General features: G+C 37.6%; 1 protein-coding gene across 4 annotated transcripts in view; it reads right to left on the reverse strand.

Annotated features, from left to right (window-relative positions):
• Nucleotides 1-19236, reverse strand: part of HOOK3 (hook microtubule tethering protein 3) — a 121027-nt gene that overhangs the window by 54680 nt on the left and 47111 nt on the right. For all 4 annotated transcript variants that reach the window (XM_064272760.1, XM_064272761.1, XM_010592418.3 and 1 more), the window contains exons 7-9: nt 13813-13875; nt 11908-11991; nt 4750-4913 (exon numbers count right to left, since the gene is read on the reverse strand). In XM_064272760.1, coding sequence (XP_064128830.1) covers nt 4750-4913; nt 11908-11991; nt 13813-13875 — 311 coding nt within the window. The remainder of the gene's footprint in view (nt 1-4749; nt 4914-11907; nt 11992-13812; nt 13876-19236) is intronic.

Genomic DNA, 19236 nt, shown 5'->3' on the forward strand with positions numbered 1-19236 from the left:
CAAGTTACCACAGAAGGTTTCCTTTGTATAGAATATTTATTCTGAAGCTCTATTTTAATAGTATTTATTTTAGAAACTCTACTATTGTTAAGAGTTCTTCTGCTTGTGAAGAAAGAATAAGTTCAAAACTGAAGGTACTGAACTTCAAAATATATATTGTTAAATATACACAGGAAAAAAGTGTATATAATTATTACCTATGTGTTTTATATACTTGGTGGTTCTTTTTTATGTACCTGACTTTTACTATTAATGTGAACTCCTGAGGTGGTAAAGGCATTTAAAACCTTCACTTCCATTGGGCAAAGTGCATGTAAACCAGCTCATCATAGAGAATCTGCTGCCTACTTCAAAGTCAGTCTACCACCTCAAAAAAAAAAAGCCGTTACGAGTTGAAATCGACTCGATGGCACACAACCATACTGGAAATTATATTTCTAATATTATCATATTAGAAATTAAAGCTGAGAGAAACTTTAAAATGTTTACTTAATTCACTGGAAAATAACCGTAATAAACCCATTACACGTTAATAAATAACAATTTTAATGAAAAACAACTATGTTTTCTAAAACAAAATAATTCTGAGAGTAGCATCATTTTGTGATTCTAATATCTGGCTTAAGGGAACACAGCTGGGGTCTCGTATCTGTTTCTACACTCATCTGCTGTGATACGTTCTTTTCCTTGGAGTATATGAAGAAAATCCAGCCTTGGATAGATGTGTAGTTAGAAAACAGGGGACTCTGCAGACTCTCTGAAAGGGTCTTAGAGAATCTCAAGGGGATCCTCAGACCACACTTTGAACTGCTAATGTAGATCACTGGGCATGAATTATTTCTACACTTTCTGAAAAAGTTTTTGTTCCCCATCTGCTAAGGCACAAGAAAGGGGGAAAAAAAAAATCCAAAAACATTCCATTGGGCAAAATGAAAGAATAATTGATACGCTACCACACTAAGTTTCTTAGTCATCTAGTGCTGCTATAACAAATACTATAAGGCAATGGCTTTAACAAAGAGAAATTCTAGTAGGCTAGAAATCCAAATTCAGGGCGTCAGCTCCAGGGAAAGGCTTTCTTTCTCTGTGGGCTCTGGAGGAAGGTCCCTCTCGTCAATCTTCCCCTGGACTAGGAGCTTCTCTGCGCAAGAACCCCAGGTCCAAAGGACGCCCTCTGCTCCCAGTGTTTCTTTCTTGGTGGTATGAGGTCCCCAGCCCTCTGCTTGCTTCCCTTTCCTTTTTATCTCTTGAGAGATAAAAGATGGTGCAGGCCACAGCCCAGGGAAACTCCCTTTACATTACATCAGGAATATGATCTGGGTAAGGGTGTTATAATCCCACCCTAACCTTTTTTAACATAAAATTACAATCACAAAATGGAGGACAAGCACAAAATGCTGGAAATCATGGCCCTGTCAAATTGATGCACACATTTTTGGGGGGACATAATTCAACCCATGACACTAAGAGTTACCTGGTAAAGGAAAACTTAATTGATATTTAATTTCTCCTACTGTTTTAACAGTGGGAATCTATGACTAGGTAAGAAAAAAAGTAAGAAGCAGGCCATAATTTATTTTATAGTAAATCTTCACAAAACATTGTTGTCACACTGCTAAATCCCAAGCTATACAGGGTATGCATTCCTCCAAAATAATTAAGTATATGGGAGTTCACTGGTTATAAACATCCATAAATTAGAATACTGTTGAATAATCTGAAGTAGGAAAAAAGGTTCTCAGGGATTTTTGAAAGGTGCAGAAAAGGAGGTGAGAAAAAACAGTGTGTCTGTCCATATTATTATTCTATGGACCTTGGAAAAATCCAAGGAAAAAATTCAGCCCTACGGTGCCTGAAATGGGAGGCAGGGTAACAAAGCCACACTGTATTAACGGAGCCCTGGTGGCGCAGTGGTTAAGAGCTCAGCTGCTAAGCAAAAGGTCAGCAGTTCAAATCCACCAGCAGCTCCTTGGAAACTATATAGGGCAGCTCTACTCTGTCTTATAGGGTTGCTATGAGTAGGAATCGACTCACTGGCACATTAACAGATATTTAAATGTAAATACTTTCTCGAAAGGTTAAGGCATTGTCCTTAGAGCAAATTTCTTTAAGAAGCAGGCATTTGAGGAAAGGCAGGCTTAGGTGGGAAGCTACACTAAAAGGTATGTTGTTGTTGGTATGCCCCCGACTCATGGTGACCCCATGTGTTACAGAGAAGAACTGCTCCTTAGGGTTTTCTTGGCTGTAATCCTTATAGAAGCAGTTCGCCAGACCTTTTCTTCCACAGGAGTCGCTGGGTGGCTTCAAAGTGCCAACCCTTAGGTTAGCAGCCAATTGCAAACCACTTGCACCCCCAGGCTCCTTTAAAACGTATGCTAAGGTTGGCATATTCCTAGACTATCAGATCTGGGGTAAATAAGGCCTATGAATCTATTTTTAATTAGTTCCCTAGTTGACTGTCATGCAGATGATCTGAGAACCACACTGCAGACAGTCAAAGGACAGCATGAAGGCTATTTTCAGAATAAGGAAAATCACAGAAGAGAATGGTCCTAGTTGTGGCAAATGCCTCTGTGCCAATGAAAATAATCCTTGTATAAGCTTTGGCAGACTGTTAACATGCCAGGTGGTATCATAGTCAACTTGTGAGTTGAAACACTGGTATGTTGTATAAAGTATGTACTTGTGAATCAATGTAAAAACTGAAGTTTAAATTTAATTATGGCTGTAAAAGGAAATTAAAAGGACTGTTATTTTCCCTCTATTGTGAAAATCTTGACACAGGCTTGACTGGTTTGGTTGAGCAAATCTCTTAACTCTGGAGAGTTACTCTAACAAGTTATTCTTTAAGTATAATTTCTAAAACAAGGTATAACAGACCTTTTTTCTGTGGTACATGCTACAAATATTTTTCCCCATTTGACAGCAGTCTTTTAACTTAACTTTGTTTATGATGGTTTCTTTTTTGGGTCATGCAAAGATTTATTTTTATGTAGTCAAAATTATCAATCTTTTTTTTTATTGCCTCTGGATTTTGAGTCATGATTAGAAAGTCTGTCCCTATATCAGGGTTCTTCCAGCACTTGTATGGTTTCATGCTTTACATTTAGATCCGTAATCCATATGGAGTCTATTACTGTGTATAGTATGAGCTATTGATCCAATTTTGTATTTCCAAATAGCTGTCCAGTTGTGCCAACATCATTTAATAAGAAGCTCAACTTTTCCTTAGCAATCTGAGATGCCACACCGGTCACAGGCAAAGTTTCCACATATTCGGGTATGATTCTGGACTTTTTATTCTATTCTGCTGGTTTATTCATGGGCCAGTACCACATTGTTTTAATTATAGAGGCTTTACACTATGTTCTACAATCTGGTAGAGCTGTGCATTCTTAGTTTTTCTTTTTCATTGTCATAACTGCCTATTCTTATGTGCTTTGCTATTCCACATGAATTTTTATATTAATTTGATCAATTCTGTGAAATACTGTCTTGTTATTTTTATTGAAATTGTACTGAATTTATAAAGTAACTTAGGGAGCACTGATATCTTCATAATGTTGAGTCATCCTATCCAAGGATAAAGGCAGATTTCTACTTGTGTCTTTCAGGAGAGTTTTAGAATTTTCCTTAAATAGGTTTTATACATTTCTCGTTAAATTTATTCCTAAATATTTCATCTTCTTTTCTGCTATTGTAAATGGCATTTTCTCCACCATAAGGTCTTCTGATTACTGTTTATATACATGAAAGCTATTGATTTTGAAAGAGCTTTATGGGGCTATACTTTACATAACTTAAAATGCAACCATGGTAAATGTACAATGCAGTAATTTTTAATAAACATATAGTTATGTAACCATCACCAAAAGTCAATTTTAGAACATTTCCATCACTCCAAAAAGTTCCTTGTGACTTTATGCAGTCAATTCCAGCTCCCACCCTAGCACCAGGGAATTTATCTGCATTCTGTCCATATAAATTTGCCTTTTCTGATGATTTCATAGAAGTTGCATCACACAATATATAATCTTTTGCATCTGGCTTCTTTCACTTAGCATAATGCTTTGAGGCTCATCCTTGCAGAAGTATGCAGTACTTAAGTCCTTTTTATTGCTGAGTAGTAGTTTTTGTTTATTAATTTATCAGTTGATGGACATCTGGACTGTTTCCAGCTTGGGTCTATTGTGAGTAATGCTGCTATAAATATTTATTATCTGGTCCTTTACATACACGTTGGCTGAATCTTGCTCTAGTAGAGACCCCAAGAAGGGCTTATGTAAAGAAAGCCCTAAGTTCTTCTGTGTTGTAAACAGTTTTTCTATAGCCTTGATATTTAAAAGACAGCTCAGCTAGATATAAAAATTATTCGTTCACACTTTCTTCTGTTGAATTAAAAAAAAAAAAACACTGCTCCACTATTACCTTGCTTTGCATGTTGTTTCTGAAAAATCTAACTCTATTCTGATTATTCTGACTTTGTAACTTACTTGAACTTTCTACCTGAAGGCCTTGAGAATTTCATTTTTTTCTTTAAAATCTCCTTTGTCTGTAGCTACTCAGAAGTCTTAATATTATATTCTTAATGAAATGATAATTACCAAATTTGGCTGCAACAATAAGCTCAAGCATAACAACGATTGTGAGGATGGTGCATGACTGGCAGTATTTCATTCTGTTGTACATAGGGTCCCTATAAGTTGGAACTGACTTGATAACACGTAACAACAACAAGTGGTATTTTACCTGAATGTTTCTTCTTGGAGCTGTTCTAATTGAGTTTGGAGCTGCAGGTGCCTTCTTCCTGCTGGGCTGTTAGGATCTTCTATAGAATCGGATTGATTGAGTCTTTCCATCAATACCTGATTCTCCACCAACAAACTACTTTTTTCCTCTTGTAATGCTGCAACCTGTTAGGATATAGGAAGACAGCAGTTATTTCCTCCAATTACAGTGGCAATAGCACAGTCATTTGTGAATTACCATTATGAATTAAAGTCTGTGTTTAATGAAGTGCAATTAACCTTCACTTAAAATATTTACATTATTTTGGAATACCGCACAGGCAATACAGTAAGAGTAAGCAAGAATTCGTTCTTTATCTTATTATTGAAAAGAGCCTTGACCAAAGAAGATATATGAATGACAGAAAAACAAGCAAAAAGATACTCATCATTAGTCATTAAGGAAATGCAAATTAAAACAGAAATTATTTAAAACTACTTTCCTACTAAAGTGGCTAAAGTTAAAAAGACTGATCCTACCAAGTGTTGGTGAAGATGTGGAGCAAATGGAAGTCTCACACACTTCTGGTAGGAATGTAAAATGTTTCTACTACTTCGGAAAACAATTGAGAACTTTCTTAAAACGTTAAACCTACGATTGCTATGACCTAGCCAATCTATTCCTAGGTATTTACCCAAGAGAAATAAAATCATATGTCCACAAGAAGACTAATACCGTTTATAGCAGTTTCACTTGCAATAGAAAAAAAAAGAAAGGAAATAACTCAAACATTCAACAGGTGAATGAATGAACAGACTGTGGTATACTCATACAATGTAATACTATTTAGCAATAAAAAGAATAAACTATTGATACCAACAACATGGATGAAACTCAAAATAATGAAAGATGTTAGACTAAAAAACAAGAAAAGAAAATATACTGTATGATTCCATTTACATACAATTCTAGAAAATGCAAGCTAATCTACAGTGACAGAAAGCAGAGCAGTCGCTGCCTGGTGACTAGAATGAGGGGTCACAAAGCGGCACGATAAAACTTCTGGGACCGATGTGTTGATGGTTTATGTGTTTATGTTGATGGTTTATGTGTTGATGGTTTATACATACCAAAATGCATCAAAACTGTACACTTCAAATATGAGCGGTTTACTGTATCTCAAGTATATCTCACCAAAACTTAAAAAATCAAAGCTGTCTTCTCTAACTCTTCCTCTCCACATTCCCACCATTTTCTCTTGAACCCATGCCAGTGAAGCTATTTCCTTCAGCATTCCACCAAACTGCTCAACAGGATGACTCATAATCCCCACATTACTAAGATCTATCAACAATACTTGACACAATTGACCACATCCGTCTTCTTGAAGTACTTCCTTCACCTGGCTTCCAGGACATCTTACTCTCCTGGGTTCCATAACCACTCACTGGTTTTACCTTTTTATCTCCCTGACTGCTTAACACTGGAGTGCCCCACAGATCTTCTTTTCTAAATACAGTGATGGCGTCTAGCTTCATGACAACTTGCATGTTTGTATTTCTAGCCAGGGATCCTGAACTCAACATCATTTCCATTTAGATGTTGAACAGACATCTCAAATTTAAATTGTCCAAACAGAGCTCTTAATTACCCTCCACTCCTTTCATAGTCTTTCCCATTTCAGAAAATGGTAACTGTGCTTCCAGTTGCTCAGCCACCATCCTTGGTATCTCTCCCTCACCCACCTGCACTCTGTCAGCAAATATCATTGGCTCTACCTTCAAACATATTTTGGACACTTCTCACTACCACCACTTCCTGTTCTAAGTCAACATAATTTCTTGCCTGAATTAATGCAATAGCCTCTTAATTGGTCTCCTTGGGTTGACCCTTGCCTCCCTTTAATCTATTCTCCACACAGCAGACAAAATGATTTACTAAAACAAAAATCAGGTCACATGACCGCTTTGCTCAAGATCCTCTGAAGACGTTCCACATTACTGAAAGTTAAAGTCTTTACAAAGGCTTATAAGACCTCTTCAGACTGATTTCCTACCTATAGGGCGGCTATGAGTAGGAACTGACTCAACAGCAACGGGTTTGGTTTTTGGTTTTATTCTCCCCCACACTCCCTCCTTCTCCTGCGTTCTTAATAGTCTTGCTGTTCTTTAAGTATACCAGTCATGCTCCCACCTCAGGGCCTTTGCACTTACTTTGGCTCTTAGGCTTCCCTTTACCTGTAATGCTCTTCGCCCCTAGAAATCTGGGAGGCTCACTCTGTAACTTCTTTGGACTTTACCAAAATGTCACTTTTGCAGGAGACCTTTGTTGACTAGCCAACTTAAAATTAATTCTCCCCACTCTGTATTCCCTATTTCATCTTCTTTATTTTTCTCTAGAACACTTATCACAATATAACCTACTATATTTTTATTTTATTTATTGTCGTTTTCTTCATTAGTATGTAAGAATCTTGGAGGCAAGGATGTTTTACCTATTTTGGTCTGTTATTTATATCTCATTGTGTCCTATCCTCATTGTATCTACAGCAACGACAACAGTGCATGATACATAAGCCGAAACCAAACCTGTTGCCTTTGAGTCGACTCCGACTCAAAGTGACCCTACAGGCAGAGTTGAACTGCCCCATAAGGTTTCCAAGGAGTGGCTGGTGGATTCGAACTGCCAACCTTTTGGTTAGCGGCCTGAGCTCTTAATCACTGTGCCACCAGGGCTCCACATGATACATAGCAGGTGCCCAATAAATGTTTGCTGAATGAACAAATGAATCTGGAAATGCCAGCTCTATTAATTTATCAGATTTCCGTACATGCATGAGTATCTTCTGGGCTGTATTGTATACCACTAGTTTATTTCATTCATTTCTGTCCTTTTCATACATCTTTTTAAAATAAAATTTTAAGGCTTTAAATTTCCCCTTTAGGCACTGCTTTAGCTGTATCCCATAAGTTCTGATATATTGTATTTCTGTTATTATCCAGTTCTGAATATTTTCTAGTTGTTGTTATGATTTCTTCTTCAACTCTTAAGTTATTTAGAAGCACACTTTCAAATTTCCAAATGAATGGAATTTTTAAAAACTCATCTCTTTGTTTCTAACTAAATTATACTTTGGTCAGAGAGCATGATCTATATAGCCCAGATTCTTTGAATTATATTGAGAATTGCTTTACAGTCTGGTATGTGGACAAATGGAAACCCTGGTGGCGTAGTGGTGAAGTGCTACGGCTCTTAACCAAGAGGTCAGCAGTTTGAATCCGGGAGGCACTCCTTGGAAACTCTACAGGGCAGTTCTACTCTGTCCTATAGGGTTGCTATGAGTTGGAATCGACTTGACGGCAGTGAGTTTTTTGGTTTGGTATATGGTCAAATTATATGAAGGCTCAGTGTTTAACACAAATTTTAATACTAGAATTATCAGACTAGCTAATGTTGCTAAAAGAGTTTAATTCAATATATTATGGCAGAAATTTTTTTACACAAGCAGAAAAAGGAGACTAGTTAAAAACGATAAACACGATTTATTTAAAATAAATCAAATAAGGCAAAGGGCTTATAATGAAAAGCTACAGTTTCCTGCTAAGTTCTTCCATTCCCAAGGGACCGTTAGTTTTAAGTGTTCCTAATGTTACTGCTTTTGGTTGTTACTTTGCACTCTAAATAACGTCATACACTACTGCTTTTTGACTTAGGCATTATCTGATGACTCTCTCCTCTGACAATGTGAGATTACAGAAACCTGTGCCACCCTCTTCCCCCAAATACAGTCATGTCACTATTCGCACTTCCTTCACTGGCCACCCCTAAATTTTAAACAACTGCTTATCTATTCATATAACTCAACTACCCGCCCATTCATTCATTCACTCAAATATTCACTGTGTGCCTCCTATGTGCTAAGCACTGTCACATGGTTCTAGGTACAAGGGATACAGTGATGGACGAAGCTTAGAAAGTCCTTACTCATATATTCAAACAAATCATAATAAATATATTAAAGAGTTCACATGCTACAAGAAAGTAAATTAATACAAAAAAACAGAGTGAGAAATGCTACGCAGACGGTTAGAGTAAGACTATCAGGTGAGACTGGGTCATTCTTTGGGTTGGCTGACCATGGTAAGCCTTCCTAAAAAAAAAGGCCTAAAATAGTGCCTGGCACACCGAAGTATCCAATAAATATTTTATGGCTTAACAAATCAGGTGATTTGGAGCTGAGACTGGAACACAGGAAGGAGCCAGCTGTGTAATGACTGCTGTATCACAGAGGAGAAAAGTGATTCTTGACTCCCTACTTAGTAAGATGAGAACATTAGTGGTCTTACCTTCCCTCCTCCCTCCTCTCCCATTCTACTTCTCAACCTCTATCATCTGTACGTTTACTTTACAATAACAATTCTAAATGCCAAAGACAAAGCTTTCATTATTACATCAGAGTTTATATTATTATGACAGTGTTAATGCTGTTCCCTGCAGATCCAAGTATGTTATAGGGCTACCCCTTCTCTTTCGTAACCTCTCTGCAATTTGACCATTCACTTGGCAATCTGTCTATATATACCAGGAGTTGGCAAACTTTTCTGTAAAGGACCAGATAATAAATATTTTAGGCTTTGAGAGCCATAGGTCTCTCTTACAACTACTCAACTTTTCAATTATAGCATGAAAGCAGCCACAGATAATATGTAAATAAATGAGCATGACTGTGCTGCAATAACACAGATATCAAGGCGTTATTATCCACCCTGGTATGTACCTTTAATTTTATATTATTAAAGATAATATTTATATCCTCATCATACAAATAATAAACTCCTATTTATTATAATGCTTAGCATTTCTCTATAGTTTGCTTTTAAAAACTGAAAAGCAACGGTACATACATTCCAAGAAAAACCAAACCCATTGCCGTCCAGTCGATTCCGACTCATAGCGACCCTATAGGTCAGAGTAGAACTGCCCCACAGAGTTTCCAAGGAGTGCCTGGTGGATGTGAACTGCCAACCTTTTGGTTAGCAGCCGTAGCACTTAACCGCTACGCCACCAGGGTTTCCCGTACTTACATTAGGACTATGTAAATATTATTTACCACATACCCAAAAAGTGTGCTATGATTATACTTCCTTCTTTATACATCCATTGTAATGACCAACTTCTATGTAGAATGCTTCTAGCATAAAATATTATGAACTTTATATATACCCATCAGCCAGCTTTAACAAGTATTAAAACATAGCCAATTATGTCTCATTTGTACCTCCACCCACTCCCCCTACCGCCTATTTTGATGTAAATCCCAGACAAATAACCATTACTTTCTCATTTCTGTCTTTGTGAGCGATTTCCTCAACTTCATCTTTAACTATTCTGTTGAATTTTTTATTTGACAGTTCTGTTTTAATTTACTTAAGTGTTTCTTTATGTCTGATTTTTCCTTTTGCATCTTGCCCTTATTTTATAGATGCAACATCTTTACTAATTTCACTGAGGGTATTAACTAGATTAAAAAAAATCTGTTTTACTTCCCTAAATTTCTCCACTTCTTCTAGGGCTGGTTTTCTATTTATCTCGATCCTTTTCTCTTTTGAATCATTTTCACCTTCCCTTTCCTTACATTTAAGAATTAGTCAACAGTGTCACAACAGTTAAGCGCTCAGCTGCCAACCAAAAGGCTGGTGTGTTCAAATCTACTTAGCAGCTCTGTGGGAGAAAGACCTGGCAATCTGTTCCCATCAGGATTACAGCCTAGAAAAACTGTCACATGGGGTTGCTAGGAGTTGAAAATTGACTCAACTGCACCCAACAACGAGGGTAACTGGAAGCTCTGTATTCATGGGTTTCACTTTTAGGGCTTATCCACAAGAAGCTTGCCTTCGTCTAAATTAGGGAACCCAGAAATGCCAGAACGAAAAGGATCTTACCCTGTAATACCAATACCTCTCTAATCTCCCTAGTACTTCTCTTTGTTTAATTTCTTTAGAAAAGAGCCCTCTAATTTTGAGTGTAGCTACAGTCAGGAGTCCCTGCACGGCACAAATGATTAAGTGCTTACTACTAGCCAAAAGCTTGGCTATTTGAACCAACCCAGAGGTGCCTTGGAAGACAGGACTGGCAATCTGCTTCTGAAAGGTCAGCCTTAAAAACCTCATGGAGCAGTACTACCCTGACACTTGGGGTTGCCATGAGTAGGAATCTACTCAATGGCAACAAAGAGCAGCAGCATAAGCCAGTCTATACGCAGTGGGTAAACAGTGTGGAAGGATTCAACTAGACTTCACAATACTTCTGGGAATAGCCCCCCTTCAGCCTTCCATCATACCTGTGGCCTTTCTGGGGTTCTGCTATAGCAGCTCCCTCCATCTCCCACCACGCCCCCACTCCACGCCCCCTACCCGCTGGTGTTTTCGCCACTGCATTCTTTGTTCCTTTTAGCCCTTCAGCACTTTTCCAACTGCCTTTTGGCTTTCAAAGGAAGGCTGGAGCTGGCTAATACCATGGTGACTGTGGAATATTCAGGAGTCTTAGGAGTGGGGCTGTTAAACTGTTAACTTGAAATGGTTTCAAAAAAAAACCAAACTCACTGCCATGGAGTTGATGCCGACTCATAGTGACCCTATAGGGTATAGCAGAACTGCCCCATAGGGTTTCTAAAGTTGTAAATCTTTATGAAAGCAGACTGTCACATCTTTCTCCTGTGGAGTGGCTGGTGGATTTGAACCGCTGACCTTTGGGTTAGCATCCATGTGCTTAACCTCTGTGCCACCAGGGCTCCTGTTGGAATGGTTTAGTAACTTGAAAATGGTCACTGTGGGAGTACTTATCATAAACATCACAAACCATGGCTTTTTTAAATCACCTCCACCCCTCTGGAGAGCTAGTTTACTAGCACACCCACAAAGGCTCTTGTTCTTTTCTTGCAGGTTTATACCATTTCAATTACTTTAATTTTAATGGGGTCAAAGGAAGAAATGGAAATTAATACCTTTGTTCAGTGTACTACCTTTAATCATAAATCTGTTTTTCTTTCTTCTTTAAAAAAAATGTTCTTTAATTAGGGTTTTGCACAGTCAAGCTGTACCGTACGGCAGTACACAGTACCTTCGGTGGGGCTTGAGGTGGTGCATTTCAAATGTGTGGTAGAGAGAACAGGTCTCTTACCTGCATATCCAATTCATGGCATCTTTGGGCAATTTCTTCTTTTGCTGACAAAGCTTCATTTAGTTCCTCTGTTGTTTTCTTCAACTGAAGAACAAAGAAACAAAGACATGCAATAAATACTTCAAGGTGAAGTGGTAACAATTCATAACCACATGCGTACGACAGAGAACGAAAACATTTTTCTCCACAAAACTCTCACATTTTTCCCCTTTCTTTGGGTGGGTGGGGGTGGGGGTGGGAGGAGACCAAGGATGCTTCTGCAAGAGTCAAAAGAAGGTGCTTATAATTTCAATTTTCTTTTAGTCCTAAGTCTTTTGTGCTCTTTGAATTTTGCTGTTCCCCAAATCAAGTTTTCTCACACATCTTTTTTTTATTTGGTTCTTGGTAATGTTGATTACATAATGACTGAGAAATTTTACTTGCTAAAGTACATATGTGCTAAAGGAACAAGGACTTCAATTGTTGAAATATACGGCTAGTGCATTTTCAGAACAAATTTCTGAGTCATATTCAACCTTTATGCTAATTTGTATATCACCATTCCTTAAATATTTTTATTCTGATTCTCAACATGAACCAAGCATCCCTGCGTTGTCTCCCACTGTTATATAAACTCTAAGTTAGCAGAGTATGAAAACAACTTAATTAAAATAAAATTTTACTGTCTATTCAGCTCAGGTGACAAAACTTCTGTACAACATAGATGTAAAAAAAAGTATTTTTAACTTTAAACAACTTTAAAATCAAACACTATAATATAAGAGAAAGACAAATTACAACTTGGGCTAAAATTATAGCATGTCCCAAGATATTCCCGGAAAACACTGAGAAACCATGTGGAAGAAATGAGAGAAGACAAAGAACATAACAATTTCTGTTCATGCCTTGGAACAGATGTTCCCGCATAGCTTATGCATAGAAACTGACAATGTAACTAACAATATTTTATGAAGAAATAACCATAAAATGACAAAATCACACCTCTGTTAAATCCGTAAGAACACACTGTAGGGTTTCTTTAAAAATATAAAATTCCCTTAGTCCATTTAAATATCTAAAAAAAAAAAATTAAATATCTACTGAGCGATTATTCACTACAGGCAGGCCCCAGGTTACAAATGTCTGACTTACATATGATCCACAGTTACGAACCAACCTTCCTAAAGACTATTAAAAATTCGAGGTACATACAATTGTTCATAATAACGAACGGGTGCTACTTTGCAACACACATCAAAACATTATTATTATTACTGTATTATTATGTTAAAGATGTTTTAGTGTATCCAGAAGTGTTTCTTTTTTTTTTCATAGAAGGGTACACTATATACTATATGCTAAGACAAACATTTAACTGACGTTAGGTACGAGCCGTACTGAACCATACCTAACCACTGCGACTTACATACAAATTCAACTTAAAGATAGGCTTACGAACAGTACTTGTTCATAATCCAGGGACTGCCTGTACTTCGTAAAGATGAAGGTAGGGTAGAAGAGATATTTTCAATTGAAGAATAAGGTGAGGAAAAAGAGGTGAAGTATCTTTTGCATTGTAAAAATTATAAGAAAAAATACATGCTATTTTCCAGGAATGCATCTATTATGTTAAATGTAATATATAAAATATCACTAATGGGAAAAGATCAAGCATGACTAGAAAACACAAATTATAATAAATTAAAGAAGTTAATTTGTTTTAAATTGGGTTATGCAACAATTACAAATATGTAACATCCACTAGTAAAATGGCTTAAGTTCTTAAATTTACGTAAGATATAATGTTCTAGAGAATTACAGCAATATATTTCATAAGAAATTTCAACTGAAACATTCTTCTCATTAATATAAAAAATCTGTCCTTTTTAATTTTCACATGAACAAAAACAATGCAAAAGTAGATACCTGGCGATCAAGGTCAACATAGGCATCATTTCCAACAGAGACAGGGGATTCTTTACTCATCAACTGAAATTAAAATTTAAATGATTATAACTACGAGGTGAAAAAAAGACATTCTACATAACATACAATAAACATGAACACCCAGCCATGATATAAACATTAAACTGAAAAACAAATCTAAAACAACATTTTCCTATTTTAAGTTATACTAAACCTTTATGCTAATTTGATTATCACCATTTTTTTTAAATAAAATATTTTTATTATTTTGATTCTCAACATGAACCAAGCAACCCTGCGTTACCTCCCATTGTTACATAAACTCTAAGATAGCACAGTATAAAAACAATTCGATTAAAATAAAATTTTACTGTCTCGTTATTTCATTTCAGTCTAGGAAACTTTTTTCATGCTAGGATAATGCCTTCATTTAAAACGAAGAGATCTAAAATCTGGTGCTCATGTTTATTGTAAGCACAGTCATAAGAACCCAGTATCATTTACTCTTACCACTAAAAAAAAAAAAAAGGGAGATCTTTAAGTTAAAAATGTGGCTAAATATTTAAAACCACTGACTTTTCAGTAAAAATGCCAACATTAAGTACTTATCTCTAAAGAACAAAAGTGGGCAACATCAGTATTAGCCAATGCTAAGTGGCTAATGGTTAATGATGACACGTGCACACACAAATCTACGTCTTAGCCTCTCTCACCCTCATGTTGCAAAGAGAGAAGATCCAAAGGGTGTGTATAGGGGTGGGAGCAGAAGTGGAAAGAATTCTGATTGTGACATATGTCAGGGGCAGACTCAAATGGTCCCAATCTTCTACTGTTTCCTTCTATCTGAAGGACAAAAGGAAAGGGCCAATTAGAAAGGTGGGGATGTACTGCTGAGAGACTTTACAATTTCCACCTTTACTCCACTCTCCTGAGAATTGAAATGTTATGTCTACCTGTATCTTTTTCTCTGTATCAGTTGGCCTCAAAATGAGGTCCCCACAAAACACCATAAGCAGTGCCTGGAAACTTATGAGAAACGCAACTTGAGCCACATCCCAGAATTACTGAATCAGAAACCCCGGGGTGAGGGCCCAGCAACGTGTTTAATCAGGCCTCCGGGTGATTCTGATGCGTACTGAAGTTTCAGAACCACTGCTGGCCGGATATTAAGTAATAAGAGTTGAAAGTCCCTTAGCACAATTAGAAGGAAAAACAAAATCTGACGAAGAGTAAATAATACTGGCTTCCATTCTCATGCTTTTGAGACTATTAGTAAAAATAAACAAACAAACAAAAAAAAAACCTTTCAATTGAAAAAATAGTATTCACTGTAGAAAAGATTAAATTCAGAAAAAACACAGAGAGAAAAAAAAAACATTATCCTGGGGAAGTCGTTGCTTAGGGGCACTCAGTTTTATTAACGGTTGTGGAATAATTTGGAGAAGGATGGTAGTAATGGTGGCACAATGTGATGAACATAATGTCACCGAACTGTGCCTGTAAAAACAGATGAATTGGCAAATACTTTGCTATATATATTTTCACCACAATAAAAAAACCCACTATCCTACCATCCAGAAATAATCACCTTTGTAATTTTGAAATATTTAAGATGCTATCTGTTAAGAAGCACAGCTCAAGTAAGAAAGATACATCAATAGATAAATACACTGTGCTGTCATAAGGGCTGTGACAGAATACTCAGAGAAGATGCATCTAGTTCAGAAGGGGGCAGTAGAAGGGAGTAAAAAAATTTTCTTCCAGTCTTTTTCCTTTGCCCACTGTTACATTTTAGTCCTTATCAGGAAAGGTGTGCATCAGGGTTGTATTCTTTCACCATACCTATTTAATCTGTATGCTGAACAAATAATACGAGAAGCTGGACTATATGAAGAACAGTGCATCAGGATTGGAGGAAGACTCATTAACAACCTGCGTTATGTAGATGACACAAGCTTGCTTGCTGAAAGTGAAGAGGACTTGAAGCAGTTATTGATGAAGATCAAAGACCACAACCTTCAGTATGGATTACACCTCAAGATAAAGAAAACAAAAATCCTCACAGCTGGACCAATGAGCAACATCAAGATAAATGGAGAAAAGATTGAAGTTGTCAAGGATTTCATTTTACTTGGATCCACAATCAACAGCCATGGAAGCAGCAGTCAAGAAATCAAAAGACGCATTGCAGTGGGCAAATCTGCTGCAAAGGACCTCTTCAAAGTGTTGAAGAGCAAAGATGTCACCCTGAAGACCAAGGTGCGCCTGACCCAAGCCATGGTATTTTCAATCACACCATATGCATGTGAAAGCTGGACAATGAATAAGGAAGACCAAAGAAGAGCTGACACCTTTGAATTGTGGTGTTGGTGAGGAGTATTGAACATACATACCATGGACTGCCAAAAGAATGAACAGATCTGTCGTGGAAGAAGTGCGGCCAGAATGCTCCTTAGAGGCAAGGATGGTGAGATTGCATCTTACATACTTTGGACATGTTGTCAGGAGGGAGAAGGACATCATGCTCGGCAGAGTACAGGGTCAGCGGAAAAGAGGAAGACCCTCAACGAGGTGGACTGACACAGTGGCTGCAACAATGAGCTCAAGCATAACAACGATTGTAAGGATGGCTCAGGACTGGGCAGTGTTTCGTTCTGTTGTGCATAGGGTTGCTATGAGTCCGAACCAGCTTGACGGCACCTAACAACAACAACATCATAATACAGCATCACCTCTGAAATAAAAATCCACGTATCCCACTCTGTAAATACAACCTTCCCTCATTTTAGGCCTCTCACTCAATTATTTCTAGTATACCTGCTCCTCAACTTCACTGATGCTTGCTAGGCACCATAGCTCTTTATTTCTCACTGTTTCTCCAACACAGCCCATCATTCTTATATTCATTTTATTCCCTACTTTGCTTAGACCCTATAATGAACACCTATTGGTTTGCCTGTCTAAAGTTTGCTCCTCTTTCTTCTACAAACAACATCTTGATCTTATATTTGGGAATCATTCCCTCCCTACTTTAGAATCCATGATCGATCATTTGTTCGTTCAATTTATTCTAGCCTAGAATCAATATCTAGCCTAGATTTCATGGCTCATTACTTTGATGAATTTTGCCAATACTATCAATTCTCTTCTTACCTCATTACTTCTCCCTGGCAAAATCTCAATCCAGAATCAATCCAACTAGCTGTCTGTTCTGGCCACATAACCACTTGAGAGAGTTAAAAAACTTAGAAAGTACAAACTGATGTCACTATTAATACATAGTTTCTAATCTCAACTGGGCCTTCAAATCTGCCTGAAAAGTACAGTTATACTTAAACCACTCAGCAGTCTCTTTTACTCCCTTCACAGATCATTCTCAATCTTCCCACTTCTCAAACCACATTCCTTCATATCTTCATCAAAAAACCTTGCCTCCAGGTAGGAACTTCTCCAATTTCCTGCATCCTAACCTACAAAATTAACAACACAGATGCTCATCCTTTCCTTCTTCACTCCTGTTACAATCTGAGGCTCAGTCTTCCTGTCCAAGGCTAATCCCTTCACTTGTGCTCTCAGCCCAGTCTCTTCACACCTTCCCATGGTCCCTGTTCCATTTATTATCAATCCTCTCACTTATATCTCAATCTCTACGTCTCCTTCTTAAGGTTTTTTCCTATTAGCATTTAAATAGTTAAAAGGTTATCTACTTGAACAGGCATTTCTCTACAGAAGATATACAAATGGCCAAAAGCCCGTGCGAAGACGCTAAACATCATCAGTCACTGTTGTTGACAGGTGCCATTGAATTGGTTCTGAACTCATACTGTATGTACAACAGAATGAAACCCTGTCAGGTCCTGTGCCATCCTCACAATTGCTGCTATGTTTGAGCCCATTGTTATAGCCACTGTGTCAATCCACCTTGCTGAGGGTCTTTCTCTTTTTCGCTAACCTTGTACTTTGCCAAGCATGATGTCCTTCTCCAGGGACTGGTCATCCTGATAACGTGTCCAGAGTAGTCTTGCCATCTTTGCTTGTTGTAAGTATTCTGGTTGTACTTCTTCCAAGACATATTTGTTCATTCTACATACATATGGGAAACCCTGGTGGCATAGTGGTTAAGAGTTCGGCTGCTAACCAAAAGTTTGAATACACCAGGTGCTCACTGGAAACCCTATGGGTCAGTTCTACTCTGTCCTATAGGGTTGCTATGAGTCGGAATCGACTCGACAGCAACGGGTACATGCATATGAGGCAAGTGAAAATACCATGGTTTGAGCTAGGCACATCTTAGTCTTCAGAGTGACATCTTTGCTTTTTAATACTTCAAAGGTCTTTTGCAGCAGATTTGTCCAATGCTATCCCTCATGTGATTTCTTGACTGGTGGGCTGACTATGGATCCAAGTAAAGTGACAACCTCAATCTTTTCTCCATTTATCATGATGGTGCTTACTGGTCCAGTTGTGAGGATTTTTGTTTTTCTTCATCATCAATAAGTGCTTCAAGACCTCTTTGCTTTCGGCAAGCAAGGTCGTGTTATCTGTATATCACAGGTTGTTAATGAGTCTTTCTTCAATCCTGATGCCGTGTTCTTCTTCATATAGTCCAGCTTCTCAGATTATTTATTCAGTATAAAGATTGAATAAGTATGGTGAAAGGATACAACCCTGACAGACACCTCTCCTGATTTTAAGAACAGACCGTATCCTCTTGTTCAATTCAAATGACTGCCTCTTGATCTACATACAGGTTCCTCATGAGCACAGTTAAATGTTCTGAAATTCCCATTCCTAGCAATGTTATCCGTAATTTGTTATGATTCACACAGTCGAATGTCTTTGCATAGTCAATAAAACACAGATAAACAACTTTCTGGTATTCTCTGACAATATTCATCTGACATCAACAATGATATCCCTCATTCCACATCCTCTTCTGAATCCAGCCTGAATTTCTAGCAGTTTTCTGTTGTACTTCTGCAACTGTTTTTGAATTATTTTCAGCACAATTTTACTTGCGTGTGATATTAATGTTATTGTTCAATAATTTCTGCATTCTGTTGGATCACCTTTGGAATGGGCACAAATATGGATCTCTTCCAGTTGGTTGGCTATGTAGCTGTCTTCCAAATCTCTTAGCATAGATGAGTGCTTCTAGCGTGGCATTCGTTTGTTGAAACATCTTAATTGGTATTCCGTCACTTCCTGGAGCCTTGTTTTTTGCCAAAGCCTTCAGTGCAGCTTGGACTTCTTCCTTTGATACCATTGGTTCTTGATCATATGCTACCTTCTGAAATGGCTGAACGTTGACCAATTCTTTTTGGTACAGTGACTCTGTGTAGTCCTTCCATCTTCTTTTGATGATTCCTGTGTCATTCAATATTTTGCCCGTAGAATCCGTTAATATTACAACTTGAGGCTTAA

Source organism: Loxodonta africana, chromosome 19, assembly GCF_030014295.1.
Source record: "Loxodonta africana isolate mLoxAfr1 chromosome 19, mLoxAfr1.hap2, whole genome shotgun sequence".
Lineage (NCBI taxonomy): Eukaryota > Metazoa > Chordata > Mammalia > Proboscidea > Elephantidae > Loxodonta > Loxodonta africana.